Source organism: Anser anser (assembly GCF_964211835.1).
Source record: "Anser anser genome assembly, chromosome: Z".
Classification (NCBI taxonomy): domain Eukaryota; kingdom Metazoa; phylum Chordata; class Aves; order Anseriformes; family Anatidae; genus Anser; species Anser anser.
Genome location: NC_139723.1, coordinates 44,542,880 through 44,570,256, shown reverse-complemented (window position 1 = coordinate 44,570,256; position 27,377 = coordinate 44,542,880). Strand labels below are relative to the sequence as shown.

At 39.0% G+C, this 27,377-nt stretch overlaps 1 protein-coding gene and 1 long non-coding RNA gene across 4 annotated transcripts in view; one reads left to right on the top strand and one right to left on the bottom strand.

Moving 5' to 3' along the window:
* The window catches only part of FRMD3 (FERM domain containing 3), a 157,432-nt gene that overhangs the window by 101,294 nt on the left and 28,761 nt on the right, over nucleotides 1-27,377 (bottom strand). The window contains exon 1 of one of the 3 annotated variants that reach the window (XM_083816911.1): nucleotides 3,913-3,963. The exons of the other annotated variants lie outside the window; for them this stretch is intronic. Within the exon in view, the coding sequence (XP_083673037.1) occupies nucleotides 3,913-3,948 (36 nt within the window). The 5' untranslated portion in view covers nucleotides 3,949-3,963. Of the gene's footprint in view, nucleotides 1-3,912; nucleotides 3,964-27,377 lie in introns of those variants that run through there. 3 annotated transcript variants of the gene reach the window in all.
* Nucleotides 52-3,519, top strand: LOC310889446. The gene is made up of 2 exons (XR_014576568.1): nucleotides 52-172; nucleotides 514-3,519. It is a non-coding gene; the product is annotated as an uncharacterized lncRNA (long non-coding RNA).

The window sequence follows — 27,377 nt, the reverse complement described above, 5'->3', positions numbered from 1 at the left end:
TACAACTGAACACATGTAGAAGATAACTCATTAAAATAAGAAAAGACCAGAGGAAGTTACTGAACAGGAACACCTGTATTCATTTAATTGTTGGATAAGGAAGACACACAGTGAAAACTATGTTCTGTAGGCAATGAAGCAGTGCATAATTCTCCCAAGCAAGTCTCCTCAGGTAAGTCAAAACTCCTAAATGGGAACTTGTTTAGAGGTACTTAAGCACCAAAGCAGACTTTTGGGAAAAAAGAAAAAAGAAAAAAAAAAGTGGCATAGGGAGAAGGCCAGTCAAAAATTCTAGCAAAAAACAGTAACATCTGTAAATGTATTGTACAGCTGTTCCTAGGACACCTGTTGCACTAGAAAGGCCTCTCTTTACATTTCTGTCACATTCAGAGTTAAAGCAGAGCCACAGTAGAAGTCAGGAAGAAAACTGAGTAACTTGGTGAAGGAGTGAATAGTTTTGAATATCATCCCCAGGTACAATGTTACAAAAGGCTTCTTTTTCTCCCCTAAAAGTTTTAAAACATCTGCACTGAACATCCTGTAATTTGGAGGAAATTAAGGCTACGTTCTCCCTTATCTTCACCCAGATCATCTATGGCTGATATGGGCTTATGGAAAAAAAAAAAAAAAAACTCTAAAAAAAAGCCAGCACAGTGCTGATACGCAGATTATAACAAGCAGAGCTCTGACAGCTTCATACCTGCTGCACCAAAACTGACTGTAAAACCTCAGCATGCAATTATTTTATAATGATTTTCTCTTTCAAAATTGAAGAAGAAGATACATAAATGAGCAGATGACACCAAAGATAGAAAAGTAGTTTTGTCTTACAGCACAAGGCAACATTTTGGATTTCTCTTTCTGCCGGACACAGCAAAGAAAAAAGGACTTTCAGGAAATAAAACAAGAAACAGCCCAGCACAGAAATGGGCAAGAGAGCAAGCAAGCCTTTCAGTAACCTTGCACGCTTCCTCTGGGATGCAGCAACAACACTTGATTGTGGGTCCTACGTACACGCATGAGCAGCAGGTGGGCAGAGAGGCAGGGGAAGACCCCAGCACCACGGGCATTTCTGTCAATAACCCAAACCCATCCACAGGCACATGTTCAGCCCAAGAGAAAGGACTGGATTCCCAAATCAGCTGGGAAAGCACTACAGTTAAGCACAACAGTATTCCAGACCCTGGACTCCCAGACGACACCAAATATGCTGGACAAGGCAGAGGGTCCCCTTTCACCAGGAGATCAAGCCTGAGCAGAGCACCGACGCCCACTCTCACAGAGCATCCCAGACTGGAAGGGAGCCACAAGGATCAAGTCCAACCCCGGGCTCTACATAGGAGTACCAAAAAATTAAACCATGTCTGTCAGCATTGCCCAGATGCTTCTCTCAGGCTGCCCTGACTCCCGCACCCGATCTTCTCTAACCTTTCCAGTCCTGCCCGTTGTCCTGTTTGGCACACAGCAGACTGTGTCCAGCCACTTCCCACATGGGTGAGAAGAGCACATCAGGACTCCCAGTGGCCAGGGTGCTCTGCAGCTTTGTCTTCACTCAACTTTCTCTCAATAGGAAGTGGAAAACTAAAACTGAATGAACTTCATCTACCAAGCTCCAAGCATCTGCAATGAGCTACAGGCATGGCATGAAAGCAGGCATAAGAGGTTAGCAGTGCACAGCCATCAGAAATAAATGAAGGGAAGTGCACAGCTTCACTGTGTGGCTGAAAGGTGTTACTGTAATTATCTGCCGATATTTATTTCTACATATGACTGACTACCTGTTTATACAGTGACCCCACTAAGTCACTGCCACACAGACTCATCTGTAGTTGTCTTGGACTGCAACAGATGATAGTCTTGAAATATTAATTTTAAGATCCTAGAATAGCAATACCTCACAGATCAAAAATGCTGAACGTCATCTGGTATTCAGGTGATAAAATGCACTTCCTTGCCTGGCTTATAATGCATCTTTGACACCTCTCACACAGATATACACCATACTTTTTATGCATCTGTACCTATGCAGGCATGCACAGACACACCTTTTTATATAAATATATATGAAAGATGTCAGTGAAAAAGATTAAAGGATTCTAAAATTAGAGAAGGCAATTAGATCGTTGGGCTGTCTGTAAAATTTGGTAAACACGATTTTATTCATTTTATGTCCTATACTAGCCAGCTTTATCTTTGGTCAGGCTCAATAATTACATTTTTCTACAGTATGTTTTCAGCTGAGGCAGTCAGTTGTAATTTACAGCTTTAAAAAAAAAAAAAAAAAAGAGAGAGATGGAAATTCTGTTGCTGGTTTATTCTACTGTATTATAAGTCAAAAAAAAAAAAAACTTGGAAAAATCGTGCTTCAATTAAACTGCACAGCATCAAGGAGTACCATAATTGCCTACAAACATTTTTATTTAAATAAAAATACTAAAATAAAAGAGCTACCTAGAACAATCTCCTTTCATCAAACGTTTTTTAATGACAGACCAGGATCTACTTGACAGCATTCAAAAACAGTTATTTTTAAAAATATATGCTGTCATATTTAATAATGTCCAGTTTCTCATGAACCTGAACCCATTCCAAAGTTTTAAGCACAACTTTTGCTAAGAGGTTATGAATAGAGTCTCATCCTTATCTTACTGGATCCCTAAAATGAGCAGCCAACTTGAAGCACCATAATGGGTGAAACTTTTTCCAGACCAACCACGCAACATCTACCTTGTTTTTCAGCATCATCCTTTAAAATGATGCAAAACTTCACCATCCCAACAGTTTCTAATATTTTAAACAGCTATAAAGTTTAGATATCCTTTCTCAAAAAATTATGAACAGAACAACAAGCATCCAAGGAGAATCCCACATGATAATTAGTTCAGCTGCCTAATTTATGCTGAAAGCAGTTAATTTGTTGTATATTTAATTTTAGGTGAGAGCTACAGACTTGAAGTTTCTTATAAATGCAGGGCAAAGCTGTTATTTGACAAGAGAACAGCTCTGCTGAATCCAGTTAGTTTTCAGCTCCTTGCTCAGTGCAGTTTTTCTCCGTGTACGTTTTGAGGAATTTCCCATACCCCAAAAACTCCTCTGTACTGGCTTCTGTCAACTGCACATATGCCATGGACCTCAAGGAGTAACACTTGCCATTGCACTCAAGCTCCCATTTCCAAAAAGTTAATGACAGATTAGTGAAACAGAAGGCAGGCAGGCAGCCTGGGAGGAAATTATGGTGCGTGCCCCCACACCAAAATCACAGGGGAGCAGATGTCAGCCCTGGCTGTGCAATGTCTGTAGTCCCCTCCTCACTGTGCCACAGAGCCTTTCTAATGCTACCCCATCAAGGGGGAAAACGTGTTTCTCCTCTCTGCTAGCAGAAATAAGGGAAATCCTAAGACCCATGAGTAGAACACAGGCTGAATTTCATATTTGTCAAGTTCTCCCCCTTCAAAAAATAAAATAAAATAAAATAAAATAAAATAAAATAAAATAAAATAAAATAAAATAAAATAAAATCTCTGCTAAGGAAAAAAACTTAGAAAACAGATTCTGATTACAGTGTGTGGAAATTCCACCCACTGTGCTCCATGTGGCCGTTTTAGACTTCTGCTGTTTTAAATTAGAGCATTTCCCAGTTTTCTTCACCCACCCTCACCTGCTACTCCGACCTATGGTTTCTTTTGGAAAGCTTCAAAAATAACATAAGGCTACAACACAGAGCTTCTGCCACTTGTGAAATTATCAGATAACTACACAGAACACATCAAGACACATTAGTTTAACAACTCACATACCGTTTTCAGTTTCCTTCTCTAATCACCAATAGACAAATCACTGATACTCCAAAACAAGGGTTACAACAGGAGCAAACCACAACCTCTCAACTGCACAAGGTAGGAACCATCCTACCTTTCTCCACAGCAACATCTGTCTCCTGTTGCACATCACCTACTGTAAAGGTTGATGCTAGCAGACTGATGTTGACAGCTCCCATTATTGCATTAAAATTGTTGTGATACTCGATCCACTCCTGAAGGCTTCAGCTGCCATACAATTAGACAAGAATCTCTGGTTAAACTGTAAAAAAGTAAAAAGCAAAACATGAGCCCCAAGCTAAGGAAAACCCATCCTCCTCAACACACCAGAAAGCAAATAAGGAAGCAAACTGCACTGTGTAAATAAAATTTGTTTTTATATATAAGCCAGCCTTGCAATTCTGGGGTTGATTTCCATTTACTTGCTATTGGAAGTACTGGAAAAGAATAGCAAATATGTTGCATGACTTGCAGTAAATGTACTAGTTCAACCAAAACAGTATCAGTGAACAATCAGCCTTCAACAGAATCCTGTCAGGACTACATAAATTAGACTCCGTTCAGGGCTTTTTTTTCTCCACACAGAGATATTAATCCATGTCAAGAACAAAGATTCTTCTTTCCTAATGCAATACTTTCATATCTAGACTGTGAAAAAGCAAACATTTAAAGGGTGTTTGCATCAGAGATTTAAAATTTTAAATTAAAAAAAAAAATGAAAAATACGTTTCAGCATTATATCTGAATTGGGAATGAGAGTGCCAAATTTTGTTGAGATGGCTTAATGTGTTCAAACAATAAAATACAAACACCTGAAAAACTGATTTGCTAAGAATATTGACATTGCTTTTCAACTGCAGAACCAAGACAATGCAGAAAAATATCTCCTGTCTAAATGCTACAACAAGTGCATAAATTGTCTCTACTCTTATAATCTGCGATAAACATCAGGTAGTTTTTCTTTTTCATAAATTTTAGTGCTCAGTAATAAAAAATTTTAGTAACAAGTTGCATAGATTTAATGAATTACATTTTGACAGTTTTTTGCCTTCCCACTTTCTTTCCTATCAATCTTCATGTGCACCAAAAAAAAAAAAATCTGTATTCCACTGCCTCATATTTCAGTATAGCAAGGAACAACAAACTTCCATGTCCTTCTCTGCTTTGTTCTACTAGCACTGAACACCCTAAAATACAGCAACAAAAATACTAAAATAGTGGGTGCTTAGTGACATTATGACACTTGATAATTTAATCATCAATCCATTTCATCTTCTGGTGTGCTAACACCTGCATTTCCATTAAGAAGATAGTCTTGCTCCAGACTATCCTGAACAATGAATCAGTCCCTGTGCAAAGAATCAGGGAATAAATTCTTATTAACTTTTCACTGTAATATGGGAATGATTGTCTCCTGGCCACATAAAGAACAATATATAACCTAACTCTTCCAGACAGGAGATGTATTAGGGATGTGCGAAGAAGTTTCTCTACTGACAAGAACATTGCAAGGTTGCCTAGTGCACTGATGGAAAACATCTAAGTTGCATATTTGTATTACTCTGATTAAAAAAAAAATGTCAAGAGCAGCAGCACTGAATGTTAGAGCACGTCTCCCCTCAGAAACGTTAACTATGGAAGTACACCAGCTCCTTGCTGCATGGGTCCTAAGCTAAGAAAAAGTCTAAGATCTTCTCCCCACACCATCCCAAAGCACCAAAAAGGAAATAAAAAGGCAAACTGCAAACTTCCCTACATATATACTGGCTTCTCAGAGAAGATCAAAGCAAATTCAAGGTCTTATTCTGACCATTAGTCATGGTCCAACATATCCTGAAGATCACACAAAGGAAATATGGACAACACTTTAATCCCCCAGCCAGTCATTTGGGTATCAGCCCAGTGCAGGGAGGTGACTCTACTGCCAGGATGCTGTTGTACAGGGTACATCAAAGCAGAGCCATCTGATATCAGAGGAGGGAAAGATTACAAGGGCACCTAAGGATGCATACATCAGTGGACATAACTTGGTCTTGACAGACATTGCTGAGGCTAGCTCTACACCAGCTTTACCATCCGAGATAGGGGAAAGCACGGACAACCTTCAAACATTCAATATTAACTTACTTTAGGATGTCCCACACCTAAAGCACTTAACAGTAAGAGTGGTACCATAACCAACTTATAATAAACATAAAATAAACTTCAGTGGTTCTAGGCCAGCAACCCAGACTTTCAGGCTACCATGACGAATTCTTCCTTGCTTTCAAGAACACACGCATAAGAAGATTTTTAGAAGGCTTGTTAGGCTATTCTAATTGAGTAAATTCAGTTCAATATGTTTTGAATTGCATTTTTTAAATTAGTTCAAAGGCTGTTTTTAGGGGATCCTTCCTGGAAAAGACAATGTTTTTAAGTTATTTATTATGCATCACAGACCCAACTCTTCAAATCTGACTAGTTTTATTTTTAAAAGTTCAGAGCTTAAATCTGCAAAGGGTCAAAGACCCCCCGAACTTCACATTTTATGGAGGCTGAACAAGTTCACATCTAAGATGAAGAAAAAAAGTAAAAAGAAGCAAACACACTATGCAGCATTTTGCAGTTTCAGGTCAGTGTCACAGCCTACAATGCAAGTTGTTATATGCACATCACAAAAGGACCTCTTCATGCTAATTTATGGATCTGAAGCTTGCACTCAACTCCTAAAGTGGAATAAAGATTTCAGTGCTTAGGCTCCCTTGTCTTGGTCTCAATAAAATTCAAGGTATATATAACATGAGCAAGAGTCACCCTTTGTTGTGTTTGCCTTTGCATTGACATGCCTACCTACATTCTTTACTCTCAAATTAAATCTTTTTGTTTTCAGTGTGTTAACGTAGCAAAATGCAGCACTGCACATCATGCAAATTTCTGATGGTCTGAAATACGTGCATGTACCATGGCAATATCACATGTATATACAGAATCACTGAATCATGGAATATCCTGAGTTGGAAGGGAACCACATGGAACATCAAGTCCAACTCCTGTCTCCACACAGGACCACCAAAAATCAATCCATATGTCTGACAGCATTATCCAAATGCTTCTTCAACAAGCCATCAGGCTTGGTGCCATGACCATTTCCCTGGGGAACCTGTTCCAATGCATATCATGTTCTCAGGAAAAAAACATAAGGAGAACCAGCCACAGGTTTGCAGTGGAAAACATACAGTCGCAATGTGTGCATACTTCTTCCAAATTACCCTGTCTACTTGCATGTCCTCAGTGCAGAGCAGGGAAAACCAGAAACACTGGCAACATTCATAAGACTCAGGAATAGCCCAGAGGCATCAACTTGAAAGAGTGCAAATATACACAGCTTTTTACCAGTGGCTACAGGGACTGTTGCACTGCAGGACTCAAGGTGCAGCATTCATGGGATCCTGAAATACACAGGAGAACTACTAAGAATGAAATATTGGGATGGCTGGATTCCTTCAACCTACTTGCAACAGGAGCCTTTGAAAAGGTCGCTGTGTTCCCAAAGGAAAGACAGGAAGACTAGATTTGTCCCCAATTATCAGTTGGTACAGTCATGGGAAATTACATGAAAAGCATTGTTCAATGGAAGGTAGGAACTTGCACTAGCAGAACAATGGCATCTTCAAGGCAAATGGATTTCTATATAAGAATTAATTATGCAATGAAACAGAAAGTTGTGGTCTAAGCTCTTTGCTCTCCCTTCACATAAAGCAAAGACATCTGTGTATTAATTTCTTTAATTATGATTAAGTTTAAAGTTTTCTTTCTGAGGATGAAAAAGCTAATTAATTAGCTCTGCTTTTATGCTCATTAGTTCAAAAGTAAGATGACCAATAAGTTGCATAAATTTTAAATATTTTAAAAGTAGCAGGGCTTGACATTTTCACTGAAATTTCCTCAGAAACTGAGTAACACAACTGATCTCTGTTTTGTATGATCTTTATGGTCTTTAATTGTTCTTCCCATGAAATGCCAGGCTTTCCCCGTTATGTTTTAGCATACCTAATGCTTCCACAGATGCTTCAAATGAAAAAGTGCACATCCTAAATCAACTCAGCCTACAGGAACATGATATTGATTTTATTTAAAAAAAAAAAAAGGTGAAAAAAGCTCTTTGCAGTTAGCACTCTAATAGATTTAATATATCACTAAAGGTTTATTGAACAATTGTTGCCTACAGCTGAAAAATAAGTCATTTAGATAAAAAAATGGAATCAGAAAAAGCAGCACTTAGGGTCGTCTTTTCATCTTATACATAAAGATGAAGTAAATGGGTTTTGCATGTATGATTAATGCAGAAAGTGAGGGAATGAAGTGTTTTCCCACTTCAAACACCTTTCTGGCCATTATTGCAGCCATGCCTTCCATGCATTACCTCTAACGGTAGAGTAATGAGAATTGTCCTGTGGCTTCACACATTTCAGTGATCCACCTATCACTGTTTCTTCTTCAGTTCTCCTCTGGGTGTCATTGCACAAATAGCTGATGTGGAACAACATATGCTTTACAGCTTATAGCACTTAGACCTTGCTCTGACCTCAAAAGCGGATCCCCATTTCTTTTGCTGAGGATTTGGCACTTGTAAATAACTTTTAAAGGAAAAAAAAATGGTTCTTGATATGAAAAAGGTGCCAGGAAAATTAAAAATACAACACAACACCAAGCAAACAAAAAACTGCACCAGCACACAGTGGAGACTAGCATTTGACTTGGACCATCATCCACTTTAAAAGATCGCTTTATAGCAGAAGTGACCACTATGCAGAGGCAGGAGTGAGCCTGCTACTAATGTCAAGCACATTCTTCTCACATTCACTGAACCAAAACAGTAAGGATTTCCTGCTACTGTTTTAGGTAAAACTTGTAATGGACAGCACTGCTGCCAGCATGGCCCCTTTCCACATTTTCACGCTCCTTTGTTACGCAGGCACTAAACAGTGGTGATTTGACAGCACTTAGACTTGCAAAAACACAGGGAAGCATAACTATAATATATATTTTCAAAAACTGATGGGAAATTCATGCTTCTTTTATACATACTGACAGTTCTGACCATTTTAATAGATCACATCAGTACTGAGGAGAAGCTATCAGTGAAAGAAATGTAAAAAGGTCTAAAAATATGATGCTACACTCTATATGCAAAATCTTTAAATTCAAAACAGTCATGATTAACTAATATTGAATTGTCATTGAGGGTGAACATAAAAAAAAATGCACTATCAGGGTCACTATAAAGGAATTTCACTGTGGCTGTTCCCCTAAGTCACCCAGTTGTCAAAGTGGTCAGCCTTTTCATTGCACTGCTATTACTTACCTTCTCAAAGAAAGGTCGATTTTCTTTCTCAGAAAAAGATGTAATTTTCTTATAACAACAAAATATACTTCCTTCCTTATTAAACTTTTATCTCTTTTTCCACACGCATCCATTTATGGGTTAAATTAAGCCTAGTATTCAGTTCAGTGCACGCCACTTGGCCCTGGAGTTCTGAAGTTGCCTTGGGGAGTTGGCTGAAGTCAACTGAGATGCTACTGGCTTCAGAAGGGCTCTACAAAGAATAAATATCCATCCCTGCAGTATCTGCCTGGGAGTCATGCAAATTATAGGCTCTTCAGTGATCATCAGTTCCAAATAAAAAAAAAAAATATATCTTTTCCATGTAATATTCTGGAAGCACACACAATATTTAGAATGATTCCTCAAAGTAATCACTTTGAAATTATTTCAGTAAGAAATGGATTGGATCAAAAAAAAAAATGATTATTAGCGCTGAAAAATGCTTTCAACAACTGTGATCACTCTTCATGTCACATGCTATTCTCTGTATTTTGGTTTTAAATTTAACCTAAACAAATCCCTTTGTTTTTACACCTGGCTACTTTCCTGTCTCACATGGTGAGGCTTAAATGCTGATGCTTCCTCTTCATCAGAGCATAGAATCATAGAATGGTTTGGGTTGGAAGGGACCTAAAAGATCACCCAGTTCCACCCCCGTGCCATGGGCAGGGACACCTCCCACCAGACCAGGTCGCCCAAAGCCCCACCCAGCCTGGCCTTGAACACCTCAGGGATGGGGCATCCACAGCTTCTCTGGGCAGCCTGTGCCAGTGCCTCACCACCCTCTGAGTAAAGATTTTTTTATGAATATCTAATCCAAATCAACCCTCTCTTAGTTTAAAGCCATTACTCCTCGTCCTATCACTCCCTACCCCCCAACGAAGAGTCCCTCCCCAGCTTTCCTGTAGGTCCCCTTTAGGTACTGGAAGGCCACTATAATGTCTCCCTGGAGCCTTGTCTTTTCCAGGCTGAACAACACCAACTCTCTCAGCCTGTCTGCACAGGAGAGGTGCCCCAGCCCTCTGATCATCTTTGTGGCCCTCCTCTGGACTTGCTCTAACAGGTCCATGCCCTTCTTGTGCTGGGGGCCCCAGAGCTGAATGCAGTGCTCCAGGAGGGGTCTCACGAGAGCAGAGCAGAGGGGGACAATCACCTTCCTCACCCTGCTGGCCACGCTGCTTTTGATGCAGCCCAGGATGCAGTTGGCTTTCTGGGCTGCAAGAGCACATTGCCAGCTCACGTTGAGCTTCTCATCAACCAACACCCTCAGGTCCCTCTTTTCAGGGCAGCTCTCAGTCCATTCTCTGCCCAGCTTGTATCTGTGTTTAGGATTGCCCTGGTCTGGATGCAGGACCTTGCACTTGGCCTTGATGAACTTCACAAGGTTCACACAGACCCACCTCTCAAGCCTGTTCAGGTCCCTCTGGATGGCATCCCTTCCCTCCAGTGTGTAGACCACACCACACAGCTTGGTGTCATCAGCAAACTTGCTGAGGGTGCACTCAATCCCACTGTCCATGTCCATGACAACAATTTTAAACAGCATCAGTCCCAATACCAATTCCTGTAGAATACCACTCTTTACTGATCTCCAGCATGCCCAAAGCTGAATAAAAAGTGAGTTCTGACAAGAAAAGCAACCAGATGAAGAAATCAGAGAGAGAGTAGGAGACAGAAAAAAACATTCTCCCTCCTACTCCATACTTCTGCCTTAACGAGCACAAGAGTGGTAAAGGGCAACCTAAAGGAGACCTACAACAGCAATCTGCTGTGTTTCAGGATCTCATCCCAGGTACCAGCAGAGCCTAGCCCAGGCACAGGCTGAACCTAACCCACCACCTCTGTCCCTACACTGTGGTGGATAGGTAAGCAGTACAAAAATGCAGTACTGAGACCTGGGCAGGGGCAACTGACTAGAACAACCATCAAAAATGTGTTTCTGCAGTACAAAATAAATGGATAAAATAAATAAGTAAATCACTTTCTGCCTAGGATTTCAAGCAGTCACCTACTGTGCACTCCATGGCCATTCAGCATTGTGCCAGAATAGCATGGATCATTGCCACCTGGGGTCTCCTGTTATAAAAATGCAGGCTTCTGCCTCAAGAGATAGCAAAGTCACCTTTATCTGAAAGCAAAACACATCCATCACCGTGCATCAACTGTTACATGCACAGATGCACATACACACACTCATACACTGGTTAGTTCTGATTTATTCATAGAGCTACAACAATATCCACTACCAAGCTTCTTACTGCTCTCTTCCTTTTTTTCTAGTTAAGGAACAAGGGCTACAACAAGACTATCTGTTTGCCAACCTCCTCAACTTATTTTCAATCTTTTTGTAAAGTAAAACATTGTCTTCTGAAAATACCTACAAAATTCAGGTTCACAAAAAGCAAGCATTTTAAAATATTCAGACTATTGAAACATCCAGAAATCCCATAAAACTTCTGCTGAAAATTAAATTTTCATTACTTCCTCTAAAGTAAGTTTCTTTTATGGTCTTAAAAAAGGGCTATGGACTTCTAGAAACTCAAACTTGCACAACATTATGGGCATGTAAGCAAATACTTCACAAAACGAGAAGGGAAGAAGACCTACATGTTGCCACACTGACTTGTTTGTCTAACCTAGCCATAAAAGAACCGTCTCTTGGGTGCACACGTAATTCTTTTCCAGTCAGTCTGTCTCTACATCAAGCTTTTTAGCCTTGCGATAAGCAGTGTATCAATGGCAATACTGCAGCACAGAATATGATGAAAATGCCATCACGGATTAGTGTGCTCTGGGCCAATTTTCAAAAACTCAGTCACCATGGGAATGAACTGAAAGCCTAAAGCAACACAAAATGAAATGGAAAAAGTCCTCAGTGCCTGCTCCCTTAAGGAAATAAGATAAACAAGAGGGAAAAAAAAAATTAAACACCCTTCTGGTTCATCAGAGAAACTCAAAGGTTCACTGGACTGGAGTATTCCTCCCTCCATACGTTCCCTCCTCCTCTTTATTTGCAGATTCACTACAATTTTTGCTTTTTTGTCCAGAGAGATTGTTCAATATTTTCTACAACAACAACAAAATCTTAAAAAGGTTTTGAAATCTCTGTACTTATAAACCTTGCACTAAATTGCCATTGATCTGTCCTGAAGCTCACAAATTTACAAACAGGGAGGTGAGGTCATTACTGATGACGGAACATGTCTCTAGTAAAAAACAGCTAGAGACAAAAAATGCAGGAAAACAGATTTGGCTTTTTAAAAATTATTACTTAATAGACAAAATGAATGGACAAGTACTAGAAGATTGAACATGAGAAAAGTTAAGGGCTGAAATAGTTCTTACACACACCATTGAAAATTCACTTCCTAAACATTAGTTTCCTCAGAAATGAAGAGGCTTGCGCTTTCAGATTCAGCAGACTGAGATCTGTGAACTTCCTACGTAAAAGCAGCCAGTATGACAGCATCCCTTTGAAGGATCTGTATGGGTAAAAGCTGCAGAAGCCCAGTTAACCAAGGTCTCCATTCCATTAAAAAATTGGCCATTTATCACAACATTGAAAAAATGTATGCAGAAAGTTTTGTAGTCCTCCACTTTAATGAGTAATAGAAGGTCCCATCATTATCATGTAACATTTCTCAAATTAATGGATTCATCGTTCTCATGGCATCTTTGTGGTGGAAATTAGCATCATGCTTCTTATTTCAGACAGGAAAGCAAGAAACTAAGTGAATTAGCAGAGATCCAATCTTAACTCATAAATGTGTCCCTCCTACTCCTTTTCTGTCTCTACTATAAACCAGGTCCCAATGACCTGCACAAACACTTCCAGCAGGCTGCCAACACGGACAGATACCTACTGCTTGGCAACGTAAATTCATATTTACTGCCCACTCCCCCTCAATCTCATCCTTCTCCATAACAATTTTGGACCTTATCAGCTCAGTGCCCCAAGACTGTTCAGCATATTTACAGCAGGCCCCAATAGAGTATTGTTTTGCAGAAGTGCCAGTTTGTGTCCCAGGCTGACAATCCTGCTTGTTTTCCAACCAGCCTAGCTAGTAGCTGTGTGATGTAACACCAGCCTACAACTTTATTCATCTGCACGTCATTTTTCTTCAGAAACATGCATGAACAAGGGATCTACTCCCTGTTAAAAATACCACAGAGGTTGCGTTTAACAAGAATACAGAAGACCACTGTTCTTTAACAGGCCAACAGAGCAGTATGTCTTGTTGTTCTCATAAAAGCTCTGCCAAACTCTTGTGGGAAGAAGGGATAAAAGCCTCCCACCACTTATTCAACTTCCCACTTGCATACCAATTTTCATGTGTAAGTACGAGAAGTTAACCCCTGCAGTCCTGCACTATAGTGATGCCATTCAATTCATGGGGATAAACAACTTTTTTCCCTATCAAAGTAAACCCCATAACTTATTCAAGTTTTGCATGATTTTTTGGTTTTTATTTTTGTTACCTGTATATATAAAATAAAGGTAACTATGTACCAATGTTACTGCTTATATCTAGTTACAAGTAAGTATAAAACCTTAGCAGAAAACTTCTTCATAAATGTTGACATAAAAGGGCAAACTAGTTGCATTCCTTAATAATTCACCTTAAAATAAACCTGTAATAAACAAATACCGGTGCCTAATGAGGCTGAGTTTAGTGATATAATTATGATATCAATATATCAGATCTCAGGGAATGGTCTACAGATGGTAAAAATACTTTAGTTTCTTTCTCCCTACAAAAACAGTTCTCCCTTTATAGAACATTAGTCTGGAATTTAAAGATTACTTTCAAAAGCAGGATGCCTGTACATTTTGCAAGTGTGCACACTCCTTTTAAAGTGACTCCCAGTGCTCCAGGGAGAGTCAATGTGAAGCATGGGGTAGAACCAGGGTGTGCAGCCCCACAGTGAGGAAGCACACAGGGGAGCAAAGCAAGGAAACCACCTTCATTTCACCTTTTACCTGGCAGAAGCTAGAATCTTCATTTTGAGAAAAAGAAATTCCTCTATTTGGGGGGGGGGGGGGGAGGGGGGATGTATTTCGCACATTATAATTTTATTTTACAGATTGAAAATTCAATAGAGCAATCACATTGAAAACTAAATTTAACTATTCCAGAAGCTTCAGAGACCCCAAAAATGAATGACTCACTGATACTCAACCAAATTATCTTTTAGGCAAACACTACAGCAGGACATGACTTACAAATTTGTGTCACCATGGACAGAATCAACATAGTCACATTACCTATTAAAGAAAAAGTGGTACATACACAGACAGTGCTGCTGAATTCATTTATCTGTTTTTCACTTCACTTTCAAGTAAACCTGTGTACCTTAACAAAACCTGCCCCAGTGTTGTTAATGGCTTTTCGAGTCTTCCCTCTCACCACATGGGTATACAGTGGTCTGAGCTTTGGCTCCTGCTGCTTCTGTATTTTCCTCTTGGTCAACTGACAGGATAATGCACACCATTTATGCTTATGTACAAAACTGAACGGCAAAGATACTTCACCTACAGATATCTAAATTCTAAGCTGAGCACTAGTACTCTTTAAAATCAGGCAACTGCAGTTTTATTAAAAGTGTCTCTCAGACAGTTTCATTAACTGCAGATTCACTTCTGTCAGCCTCTTCATACTTAGTTTTCTGCTTCCAACACGAAAGTTAGTATATATATTCAAGTAAATCTATTTGCAGCAAACATGAAAAAGAAAAGAAAGAAATGCACATGGCAGTAAAATATAGAGGGTTAACACTGACCTCCCTCAGTCCGCACACCTGTGATGCATTTTATCAGAAAATTCCTATGAAAAAGATACAAAACGTCTTGTTCTTCCTAAACTAGGGTCTACACCCTCTAGAGAAAGGAAGTGCAGATTTTCATAGGACTTGAAGTTCAAGTTCAAAAATACCTAGTAAATAGCTGGTATAGAAACAGAAGCTCACTACAGTAAAATATTTGAATAAGGGAATTGCTTCCTTGTTGTATTCCTATTCTCTTCCTTGAAAACACTACATGGTATTTTTGCCATGTAAACTGCTCACAAAGGACAAAGTAGCAGTGAAGTACCAGCTTTACATTTTTATGATTCCTTGCTAAGAATTCAGCAGCAAAGGCAGATAAAACCTGAGCTCTTCCAGGCCTCTGCTGTAGCTGTAACATCCTCTATGCTACATTGCAGCTTCCAATTTCTAAGGCCTTGTAAAAAAAAAAAAAATAGCATTTAAATCAGAACACAAACTAAAAAGAAAAAAGGAAAAAAAGTTTGTGCCAAATGTTATCCAGAGTCTTAGGTAAATTGCTGACGATTTGTAAGAACCTTTATGTAAAATTTTACAACAAACTGTTGCTTTAAGTCTGTAAGAAGGGCAGACCTCCCCATCCCAGCAATCAGAACCTGAGAGTATGATATGCATATGCACTAAATCTATTGTGTTTCACATTTCAGATGTTCTGTAGGTACCAACACATACAGAAAAGCACAGGAAAATACAGGGAATAGTAATGCAATGGCGCATGGTTTATCCAATTTATTATCATTTAATAAATTACAGGTGTATAATCAATACCATATAAAACATCGGGCAGCTTCAGATTCTAAAGATCAAAATAAAGTTATGTTTCACTATTAATTAAAAACAAAGCATGGGAAATGGAATGAATCCACACACAAAAGAGCAGCTATTGTAAATCAAGAGATGACCAGGTACACAACTACTGCAGCAACACAAGTATTTATGGCACCTACATTTACCACCAAGGTAAAAGCTATGTAAGATAGAGAAATGTCTCGTTGTATTAGTTCAATTACTTACTGCTTCAATTTCTTTTATATTTTATGGATTTTGTTCTAGATACTCTACTGCTTACTGCCCTCAGATTACCCCCTAACATGAAAGTAAGTGCAAGTGCAAATCAGCCGTTGCTGTGTAATCCATCGGTCCAAGTCACAACTGCACAGCAAGCTGGAGAGCCTTGAATTGCAAAGCCCTGGATGTGGCAATGCATTATCTCAATACAATCGTACTTATGGAATGAGTGAAGAAGACTGGAGGGACTGCCCTCCATTTAATTTCCAACTTATACCGTATTGTTCCAGCAGTTTTTTGGCTTAAAAACTGCTCCAGACCCTACAGCAATAAGTTTATAGCTCATTTGCAAACTACTTAAACTACCATATTTGGTATTCAATTATTCTTAGACAAATTAATAAATCTCAAGTAGCATTTTTAAGGCAGAACTGTGTTTTATAGAACAGTACTTTGCATTTAGTTATTTACTTTGCCTTAACTGATCAGTACGTATCATTCTAACTCAGATGTTTAACATGTGTGAACTAATCCTGTGTGCCAACAGCAACTCACTGTGAACAGCTGTTCAACTTCCGACTTAACCTGTGAAATATCTTTGAAGAAATACACCACATCAAAAACAACCAATCTACATCAACCAATAACACTATTAAAAATACATCAAAACAGAAACTCAATATATAATTAGATTGAAGAGGCATATCTTCTCCCTCCACCCTCCCACTTATATTCTCAGGAGCTGTCACAAATCACTATATGCAAAAAAAAAAATCTTTTTGTATGTATGGATGTAGGAAATATTTATTCCTTGCAAATATGTGATGAAGCCCACGTATACAAACCCTAAAGCATAAACAAATCCTCTGAGAAGCACGGTAACATCCAAGTTCCCGTGACTTGCACATTTAACAACTGACAGAGGCAAGAGAATGAATGACCGTAGCACACTTTTGCTACAAAAGCTAAAAATAGTTTTCAAAAGACGGTATGAGGTCTAGCCATGAAAAGAGAAGAATGAATAGTTATTTAAGACAGAAAGAACTATGCTTCTGTCAGTGGTGATTTCCAGAAAAAATTAGCATGATGTAGAATAGCATCTTAAATTTTGGGACACAGTCATTGATAAACATGAGATGCATCCAAAAACATGCTACTTTTGAATACAGGGTGAGTGGTATCTCACATACTAAAACAACTCCATATACAGCATCTCCAGCAACTATTATTAAATACCACTAATGAGATAATAGAAAAACAGAATATGCAGTATCCTAAATATCCGCCCTTTACCGCACCTTCTAGGATAAGCAGTACGATGATGATATCACTGCGCATTCTACAATCAGCCTCAGTTATGTTAGTTTTACCACTTTCTTCTGCCTCCATATCCCAGTTCTTTCTAAATACATATGACTAAAAGTTAAATATTTCATTTACTTTGCTAAGAACAACAGTTACAGGACAGCACAAAAAAGCTGACAAAAATCTCACTAGCTCCACACAAATCACCATTGTATCTGTATGAACAGATGTGACTATTTCCTCAAATCATTATGGAGAGGGATTGCATCCTTGGAAGCTGAGATTCTTATGGTAAAATATATGGAGTCTGAATCATCCAAGGTCAAGCAGCTGAGCACATGCTTAAAACACAGGGGAAATATCATTGCTTGTGCAGTTCGGCTTCAATTTCTTTGTTGCACTCGTATTTGTGCATTTAAAGCCTTTGGAATATGTTTCTACTTGACCCTCAGAAGCATTTACCTAAGAAAAATAAATATCACTAGTTCAAGTACAGATTCTTGCTTTGATAAAATAATGCCACAGACAGAGAAAAATCAGTTCTTAGTACTTCTTAAGATTTCTCAAATCTTTTAATAGTGGGGTCTTCACTGCAAAAATTTCTTCAGTGAACATTTTATTTCTTATTTGTTATTCGTACTGCATGACCAGAAAAACACAAAAGAGGATTTATTTTGTTTACCAATAGTGAAGAGGCTCACTACATTGTCTCTATGGAAACTATTACGCAGGATGTTGTCCTCAACAAACTGCCTGAAAGAGTTACAGAGAGCCAGGTAGCAAGTGGAGGAGGGTACGGTTAATTATGTGATAGCAAGGACATTTCCTTTTCACTCATGAATTTCCACTAACCCATAAATATCCCTATCTTTTCTGAAGAGACCCCATTCAGCAAACCAGAACTGTTGTTTACCCCATCCCCTTTACCATTTGCCAAGCCAGTTAACACAGGAGCACAACAGTCTCCTCGGAAGTCATTTCTGAGGGATACAGTATGTACTACAGACAGGAAATGTACTAAAGCAAGCCTAGCCGCTTCATTAAATCATCGTTATTAGCTGAGTCTATTCTCCACTGCAGAGTTCAAATTTGCAGGGAAAAAAAATCAAAACTTACCAAAGTGCCTCGTTAAGGATTTATTTGCTGAACCTGCAACCAGATGGAAGCTGAGAAGTTGGAGGGTTCCGTACATAGCCCTTGTTTGACCTTTCCGCAATGCACAGACCACAACTGCAGAAGTCAGGTGTGAGAGACAGTCACAAAAGGTGCATTCAGGTATGCATCCATGTTTCCACAACTGACTCCAGGAGATGCTTCTCCACAGTTAGCAAGTATAGAGGCTGATAGTTAGAAACTCAACAGTAAGCCCACTTGTGTTCATGCAGGACAAGTGCAACAAATGCAAACACAATTTCATACTACAGTGTGAACCTCTAAATTTTACTAATCTGATCCTAATTGCTTATGGTTATTATTTGAAATTGATTATCCTGGTTAGACTTGCAGTAGAAATCTACCTTCAGTGTCACTTTATATCCAAAATTAGGTCTAGGAACATGTTGGTAAAAGAGTAAAATGGTATGATTTTGTCTGGACTTGGTCATTACTCCTTTCCTTTTCACCCCACCCTAGCATTGTCCCTACAAAAGATATGCGGAGGAGGAAAGGGTCGGGGAGAGAGAGGCTACTTCTACCCAGAATGCTTTCCTTAAGGGGCAAAGAACAGACAGAAGTCTTCTCAGTTAAACCCCATGGTAGATAATTTCCATGGGACTCCTCAAGCTTGGATGGCTGACTGCAGTTATAAGAACATGATAATGTGAAATTTCCTACTTGCGCATATTCTGCATGTCAGCTTGTCACCTGGCCGTGCAGGGATCACAACTGCTCCCAGAAACAGAGACTGTGCCTGCTTGCAGAAGTGGCTCCTCTGGAGGCATGCCTTGATTGCACCACCAATATTGCCGGCACACACTGTGCATGCTCCTGAACAGGAGTCTCTGAATGGCTTCAGGTGAGGTTGGTCTGACATCCACTTGCCTTAGGACAACTTCTTCTCCTCTTAGAGCGAAACAAACAGATCTCAAAGGAACCAGACACACCAGTAATTTGATCCATCTGGTACTGCAAAAATTTGACTTCAGCACAGGATAAGCCTTCGACCGAGGCTCAATTGTTAGTATGAGTTCTTCAAGTAGCTCTGACCTTTCCTTGGTGTCAATAGAGATGCTCTGTCTGGAAGTTGTTTCCAGCTTTAAAATTGCATCTGCCCCTCCCCGACCACACGTTCTCTCTTGTTCATCTTTAGCCCTGTTTGGGGAGTTACTAAAGATAGCTGAGCAATCAAAGAAAAAGGAAAGGAGTTTGAAATATGAGACTAGCAGTACTATATAAAAGTTGAGTGTAATACATTAGAGTCACAAAGAGGAAAAATTTCAAAGCAGCAACAACATTTTAGAGTGCATTATTTGGGGGTTCAGTAATTTTTTTGTAATAAATTATCACTTTATAAAAGACACTGGGGACAATAACCCTACCTATTCGGCACCCAAATTCATCTTTACTTGTGTTTCTTCCACAGAAAAGCAGAAAATTGACCTGTCTCAAGATGACCCACAAGATTAACAAGCCATGACACAGGGCATTCAAAAATCTTAGCCATCCTCCTACAATTCTCCCTCTCAGGAATCAAGCATGATGTGCTGGAAAAGCAGGTCTCTCTGTGGTCTTACCTTGGCATAAAGACTTAATGTGTCACAATATTTTGCAACCCCACTTTTCTCAATACATCTCTCTCATGACCCGTGAAAAAAAAATGCACAATTGATTGAACCACTGGTAAGCAGTACTATGCAGTAATCACTTCTAGGGATATAATTAGAAGTAAAGGTCTAACTGAAGTTATTGGGAGTTTTGCATGTAAAATGACTAAACAAAACCCAAATTAAGAACGTAAGCCTTCCTCCCCAGCATGGTTCTTAAAAGTGCTGGACTCTTCCATGTCAGCATTTTTATCTTCAGCATGATTTTGAGGATTGTAAGTACAGAAACTGACCCGGACTACCTATAATTTCAAAAAAAAATTAGTAGTTTCCTGTGCATTCCAACTGGAAGCTTGTAATCACAGTTTCAAATTATATCCAGTGTTAATCTCTACTCTAGAAGGAGATAACATCAGCTAGAAGCATGTTGAAATTACAATGTCAAAAAAAAGATAGCAGCCCAATTCAGAAATAAAACATTTTGAAATACTGAACAATTGCGAAATAAAAGCATTTTCTGGTGTAATTGTAATTGCTTTTCTGATGTTTTAGTTACAGAATCTTAGTCTCAGATCTTCCCAGCTGCTTTTAGGAACACTGTAGATCCCACATGCAATGCCATTTCTCAGAAAATATGCAATGGCCGCTTAAGACCATGATACTTCCATTTCCAGAAACATTTCCTGTTTCTCTTTTAAGATGAGGTACAAAGGGACATTATTGTAGCTAGGAAGTAAGATAATTAAATTTGTTTCTTTTTTGCTAACATCTCCTGTTAGCAGCTGCAGCTTTGCCTTTTCTCAGATGCAGAGAAGGGAAAGCACATGATGCATTAGCAATAGCAGCAACAGACTCAACATTTGGCATGCATCAAAGTACCAGAATGCACTGCCAGGTAAAAATACCCCTTAAGCTCTGATCAGGACTCTTCTGGCAGAAATCAAAGGAGTGCTTGGACCATATCCAAGTTTCTACGCCTGGATTAAAATTCGCTATACCGCTTATCTGCCTAAGTAGATCTCAGTACAAGCAAATATTGAACTAATTGTGTTGCCATTTTTGCAGTATGCAAATTTTAATTGCAAGGTGGAGTTTGTAACTGGAAAAGTTGAACACACCTCATCTTGTCAATTTGTTTATCAGATTTATGTATCTTTATAACACAAGCTTAGCTCACAATCAATATTCAAATTATTTTCTTCCCATTACGACTTTTTTACAACAAATCACTCAATCGATTCCATTTTCTTTGGAGCTTCATTTAAAATGCCTTGAACACTGAGTTTACGCATGATTGTGTTACAAGTTAACCTTCTCTATAGATTTAATTAAACAACACATCAAGGCCTTCGGTCAACTCATACAATATGTATCTTGCCTAGTAAACAGAACTAGCCACTCCTATTGAGCTAAGCAAGAGGAGAAAACCATGTCATGAAAAAATAAATGAGATAAGTGTTTTCCTTTAACAAGGATTACACAACATACGTTGTCTTTTACTAAAATGCAATTTGGCCACAGTTCATCTGATTGTGTCTCTAGCTCCCCATATGCAATATTTCATGTTTTTGTTAAAAAGGGAAGCTAACACAGAGGCTTGACCTGCATGACTGTCGATCTGACCCCTCCCATGGCTCTTTCCGTCAAAAGGTGCTCCCCACTATGGCAAAGAGAAGGCTTATTCACGTAAGAGAAAGGAGTCAAGTTGACTTCAGCAAAACAGGCTTCTGAAAATTGCCCTGCAGGTAGCAAGCAGCTCAATCCCAGCCAGGTGTTTTTGCAACCTGCCTCACTTGCAATTGCAACTTTTATTCATGTACTACTGTAGTAGATCAGATCACGCCAAGAAGAACAGGTATGAATTAAACTAATTGGAACTGCTTCTTCAAAAAAAAATTGAGGGCTGAAATTATTGCAGAACCATTGACCTCCCCCAGTGCACATGCCATACATTTCAACTCAAGAGACCATACAAGAAAATGGTGCAAACAACTGCAGCAACTGTATTCCACTCTTCTGTGACACCTCTTACAGACAATAGGCCTTAATACACTACTTTGTATGAACTCATCAAAAAGGCACTGGAAGTTGCATACACTAAGCAAATCAGCATGAGCTGGTAGTCTCAATCTTGAGTCCCTCCTTGTTCAGGCAGTCTGTGAGGCCACGGCCAGTTCAAAAAAATAACAACAATTAACAGACTTTCTAGGTCTGCCCCCAAAGCACCAAGATAATTGCATTTTGACAGCTGCGTATCATCCTATGCAGGTATACATTCTCTTAGAAGAACCCTGCATAGACACCAAAGCCTTTGAAGCATGTCAGAAAAATACTTCAGAGCTAACTGGCCATGCTGCCTGCACATTTTGACACCTACACAAACAGCTAATTGGAACTGAACAAGTGAAGCAAGAAAAATCTATCCCAAGGAGAATGCAGTTCTTGCAAAGTATTAAATGAGCATCGGTCTGTCCCTTCCAAATCCCACACTTGGATGGCTTGAGGTGGCACTGGGAAAAACAGTGCCAATAGATACTTAATTAAAAGAAGCAGTAAGAGATGATGACAGAAAAGTAGATTATTGTCTTACTGAGAACAAGAAACAAACTGACATATTTTCCTTACACATCATCTAACACTCAAGCATTAAATGCAGAAAATGCCACTCAAGCTGTCCTCTCATAACTGCTCATACAATAAAATTCATAGCATGCAATGCACCCAATATCCAACAGGGAGAAGGGAAACCTTAACAGTCCAGACTGAAGATAATTAAAATATATATATATAGCCATTAAGATAATTTCTGTTGTATCTATATGTGCTTTTATGAACACATAATGTAAATGTAGGATAGGCTAAATGTAAACTTCTCTAGTTCAACGAGTTGATTCCTTTCTTAATCACATACACAAAAAAAAAATTTCGTAGCAATGTCAGCTAACCAAATATGAAACTTTGAGGAAAGTGCTACAGACACCAACTCTATGACAAAAACAGAGAGAAAATCCAAAGATATTTCATGACACTAGGATATTCACTGAGAATACATGAAACTTAGAGGCAAGACCACACTTACCCAAATCAGACTGTTTCCCAAGAAAAGATGATCCTAACTCTCACCTTCTTTGCTTATCTAGGATACATCTCATTTCACCTCCCCTCTGTATCTAATTTTATAAATAAATACATACATGTACATGCATGTGTGCAAATGACAGAAATTAAGGATTACAAAAGCAACAGTAATAATATATAAGTCAACATGTCCAAATTTAGGGCAAACATTTAGGAAATGTGAAACAACCTCATTTGAATTTAGGACAGTGAAAAATTTAACCTAGCCTCAAACCCAGTATGAGATCAAACCATGAAAGCATTTTGATGCTATTTAGCCCAAGAATGAAATACACTCTCCTCCCATTTCTGATAATAATAATAATTAATAATAATAATAAATAATAATAATAATAGTAAATTCACTCTGGTTTAATAGATAGTTTTCATATTTTCTAAACCATTTTTAGACAGCAGGCTTAATTACGAACCTTTGAAAATATATTGAATAATTTGACAGAGATTAAAGAGAACAAGAAAAAGTTGCAAATTACCACCTATTATTCTTTTATAAAGCTGTAAGAGTAGTTAGTTGTTTTAAATTCAGTCTCTGGCCACAGTATTATATCTTCCACTCTCATTTATTTCGTAGTTTTCATGCTTTATTTCAGTCATTTTCCCCTTTTCTTTCTCTAGTCTTCTCCAAATAAGATTTATGGGTAAGCATCGTTAAAAATTACTAAAAAAATAGCACTTCAAAGAAAGCAGAAAAGATACAGCAGGAAAGAAAAAGAAGCAAAGGTCAACAGCAGTACTAGTAGACTGTAGCTTGTTTTTATTTCTTTTAACTGTAATGCCATAAACATGTTATAAAATGACAGCAGTGTTTGCCAGCCAGTGCAAAAAAACTCTAGACCTGCTACATGCACATATATATTTTTTTCAAACCAGTTCTTCAGTGTTTTGAAAGCAGTGGCTGATGAACAATTCTGTTTTCTTACTAGCTGCTGCTGTTTATGGGTTTCTAACAAGCTAAACTAGGCATAAAATGATTTTAAATGGCAGATTCCAGTCCACAGCCAGCTCTGTGCTTTTTCAAGGCTTCACCAATGGCCCAGATATGCAATGCCTCTTATGCTCTGGCAGGAAATCCTTCTCCCATTCTCCCAGGGCTTTGGAAAGTAACTGCAATGTGCTGCTCCAGTTCCCAATTGCTTAGAAAACATGTAGTGCCTTTTGGCATTGCAGAGCTAGAGTCAGCACACAGCAACTACTCCCTGATGCCTGACCTCGTGGACAGTGAATTAATCAAGGTCTACTTTCACTAGACTCAAATTAATTATGTATCCTTTGTTAGCTATGATATTCACAGAGTAAACATCTCAATGACCAAGCCAGTACAATTCATAACATGATTACAGATATCAAAAAGACACAAAATTTTCACCAAAAGCCTGTGAGTGGAGCTTGTTTAGAAAGTTGGTGCTTGTAAGCAATTCAGGTGTTGCATCTAACCTTTGTGAAAGAAACATATGTAATCTCTCTACAAATCAACTATTGGGAGAACTTGCATTAAGATAAATAATCACTTTTTTAGGGAAGCACATCTTAACTTCACAAATGGGTTTGTGTGCAGGGAAGAGGAGAGATGGTTTGGAGGAAGAGAGACAGCCGAACTATGGACAGGTTAAAAAAGCTTAAGTAGTGACAGACCATACAATGCATTATTCCACTTAAAAGCCAGCAATAACACATTGAATGAGGCAACAGCAACTAGAAGAAAACATATTTGGAACTGCAAAAAGCAGAGTCTCCACGTAGGATTAGAACCGGTTCTGAAACTGAGCCAGATGTGTCATTAGCTTTCATAGCTGAATCAGATATTTTGTCACCCCATGCAACTCCCTTGAAAAGCCCGTGCTGTTGAGAGGGCTGCACTGAAGGGCAATGCAAAATACAAGAAGCACAAGAGTAAATGAAAATTCTCACTGCAGGCACCATTTAACAGAAGAGATAAGGGATGAATTAAGTAGCTCAGGTTACAGAACTGTCCATAGGGGATTCTTAGTATACTAGGTAATAATGTATTTATTTTTCATACTTAACCAGAATTACATAAACCTGAACCAAATTATTTGTATTATATGAACAATTAAAAATAGTAATAATAATAAAGAAAATTACCATTAGACATTCTAACCTAAGCGCCACAGGCTGTGCAAAATGCATGGCAGTCATTAAATTTAGTACCCAGTAGTTTCATATTTCTACTTAACCTGGTCCATGTATCTGGAACCAGTCCTGGAATACATGAAATAATAATCATCATCATCATCATCATCATCATTCAACAGTGTACATATGTACAATAATAATCTAATAGTATAGTAACCAACATATATAAAGGTCATCATTATCACGCAGCAGTTGCAGCTTAACATTTTGACATTGCTGTATCACAGAAGAAAATATTTTCAGGAGAACAGCATACAGTAAAAAATCAATTAAGGAAAGAAAACACAACAGATTTTCTCAGTCCCTTTTATCATATTGTGGAATACTACTTACTTATTCACCTGCTTATTTGCAGGGAAAGTAGTGAATGTAGAAGCTAGACTATCAGTCTCCATCATGTTAAGGCTACAAAGGTATGTGAAGTCTACTTGGCATTCCGAAATTAAATCACAGAACAGCCACAAACTGAAGCATCCCAGGAAGCATTTTGGAAGGTTTGATACTTTATACACAGATGGAACATAACGGAAAATACAGTTCTTACAATATCCCATATGAATGGGAATATTTTGCCTTCTGTGAAGATACATTCAGTATTTTAAAAAGACCAATTAAGAGTATCAAAAATGGATGCAAACTCCTCAGGATTACTAAATAATGCAAGTTATAACTAAATTGGAGAACTGAGTTTAAATATCATAGAATTATTCAGGTTGTAAAAGATACTCATGATCATCAATTCCAACCAGCCCCTAACACTGCCAAGTCCACCACTAAACCACATCCCTAGTTGTTACATACACATGTCTCTTAAATGTCTTCAGGAATGGTGAGTCAACCACTTCCTTCAGCAGTCATTCCAATGCCTAACCACCCTTTCCATGAAGAAACTCTTCCTGATACCATTCTAAAGCTCCCCTGGTGCGAATCGAGGCTGTTTACTCACCTCCTTGTCACCTGAGAAAAGAGACTGACACCCTCCTCACTGCAACCTCCTTTCAGGTAGTCATAAAGCAATGAGGTCTCCCCTCAGCCTCCTTTTCTCCAGGCTAAACAACCCCAATTTCCCCCAGTTTCTCCTCATAACTCAGTTTCTAGTCATTTCACCAGCGTCATTGCTCTTCTCTGACCATGCTCAGGCAACTCAATATCCTTCTTATAGTTCAGGGCCCAAAACTGAACACAGTACTCCAGGTGCAATCTCCCCAGTTCCAAGTACATAGGGACAATCACTTCCCTAGTCCTGCTGGCCACACTGTTTTTGATGAAGGCCAGAATGCCATTGGCCTTCTTGGCCACTCCAGCAAAACTAAACTAGCCACAGTACTGAGTCATGGGGAACCCCACTGGTGACTGGCAGCCAACTGTATTGAACTATTATGATTCTCTGAACCCAGCCATCCAGACAGTTCTTCGCCCATTAAACTGTGCTCACATCCAAACCATGAGCAGTTTCTCAACAAGAATACTGTGCCAAACAGCATTAAACACTTTACTCAAATCTAGGTAGACAAAAACCACAGCCTCTACCTCATCCACTAAGTGGGTCATCTTGCCGTAGAAGATCAGGTTTGTCAGGTGGGACCTGCCCTTCATAAACCCATGCTGGCTGCATCTGATCATGCAAATCTCCTGCATGTACAGTTTGATGGCACTCAAGATGATCTGCTCTGTTATGGACACATGACTTCCCTGGGACTGAAGTCAGACCAACAGGCCTGTAGTTTCCTGGATCCTCCCTCCTGCCCTCCTTGTAGTCTGAAGCCAAATTCATCAACCTCCAGTTAACTGGGACCTCCCTAATCAGCCAGGACTGATGGGAAATTATTGAAAGTGGTTTGGTGAGCACTTCTGCCAGCTCCTTCAGCACCCTTAGTTGGATCCCATCTGGCCCAATAGATTGTGTGTGTGCAAGTGGTGTAGCAGGTCACTAACCATTTCCCCTTGGATTATAAGGGCTTCGTTTTGCTCCCTGCCGCTGTCTTCCAGCTCAGCAGGCTGGGT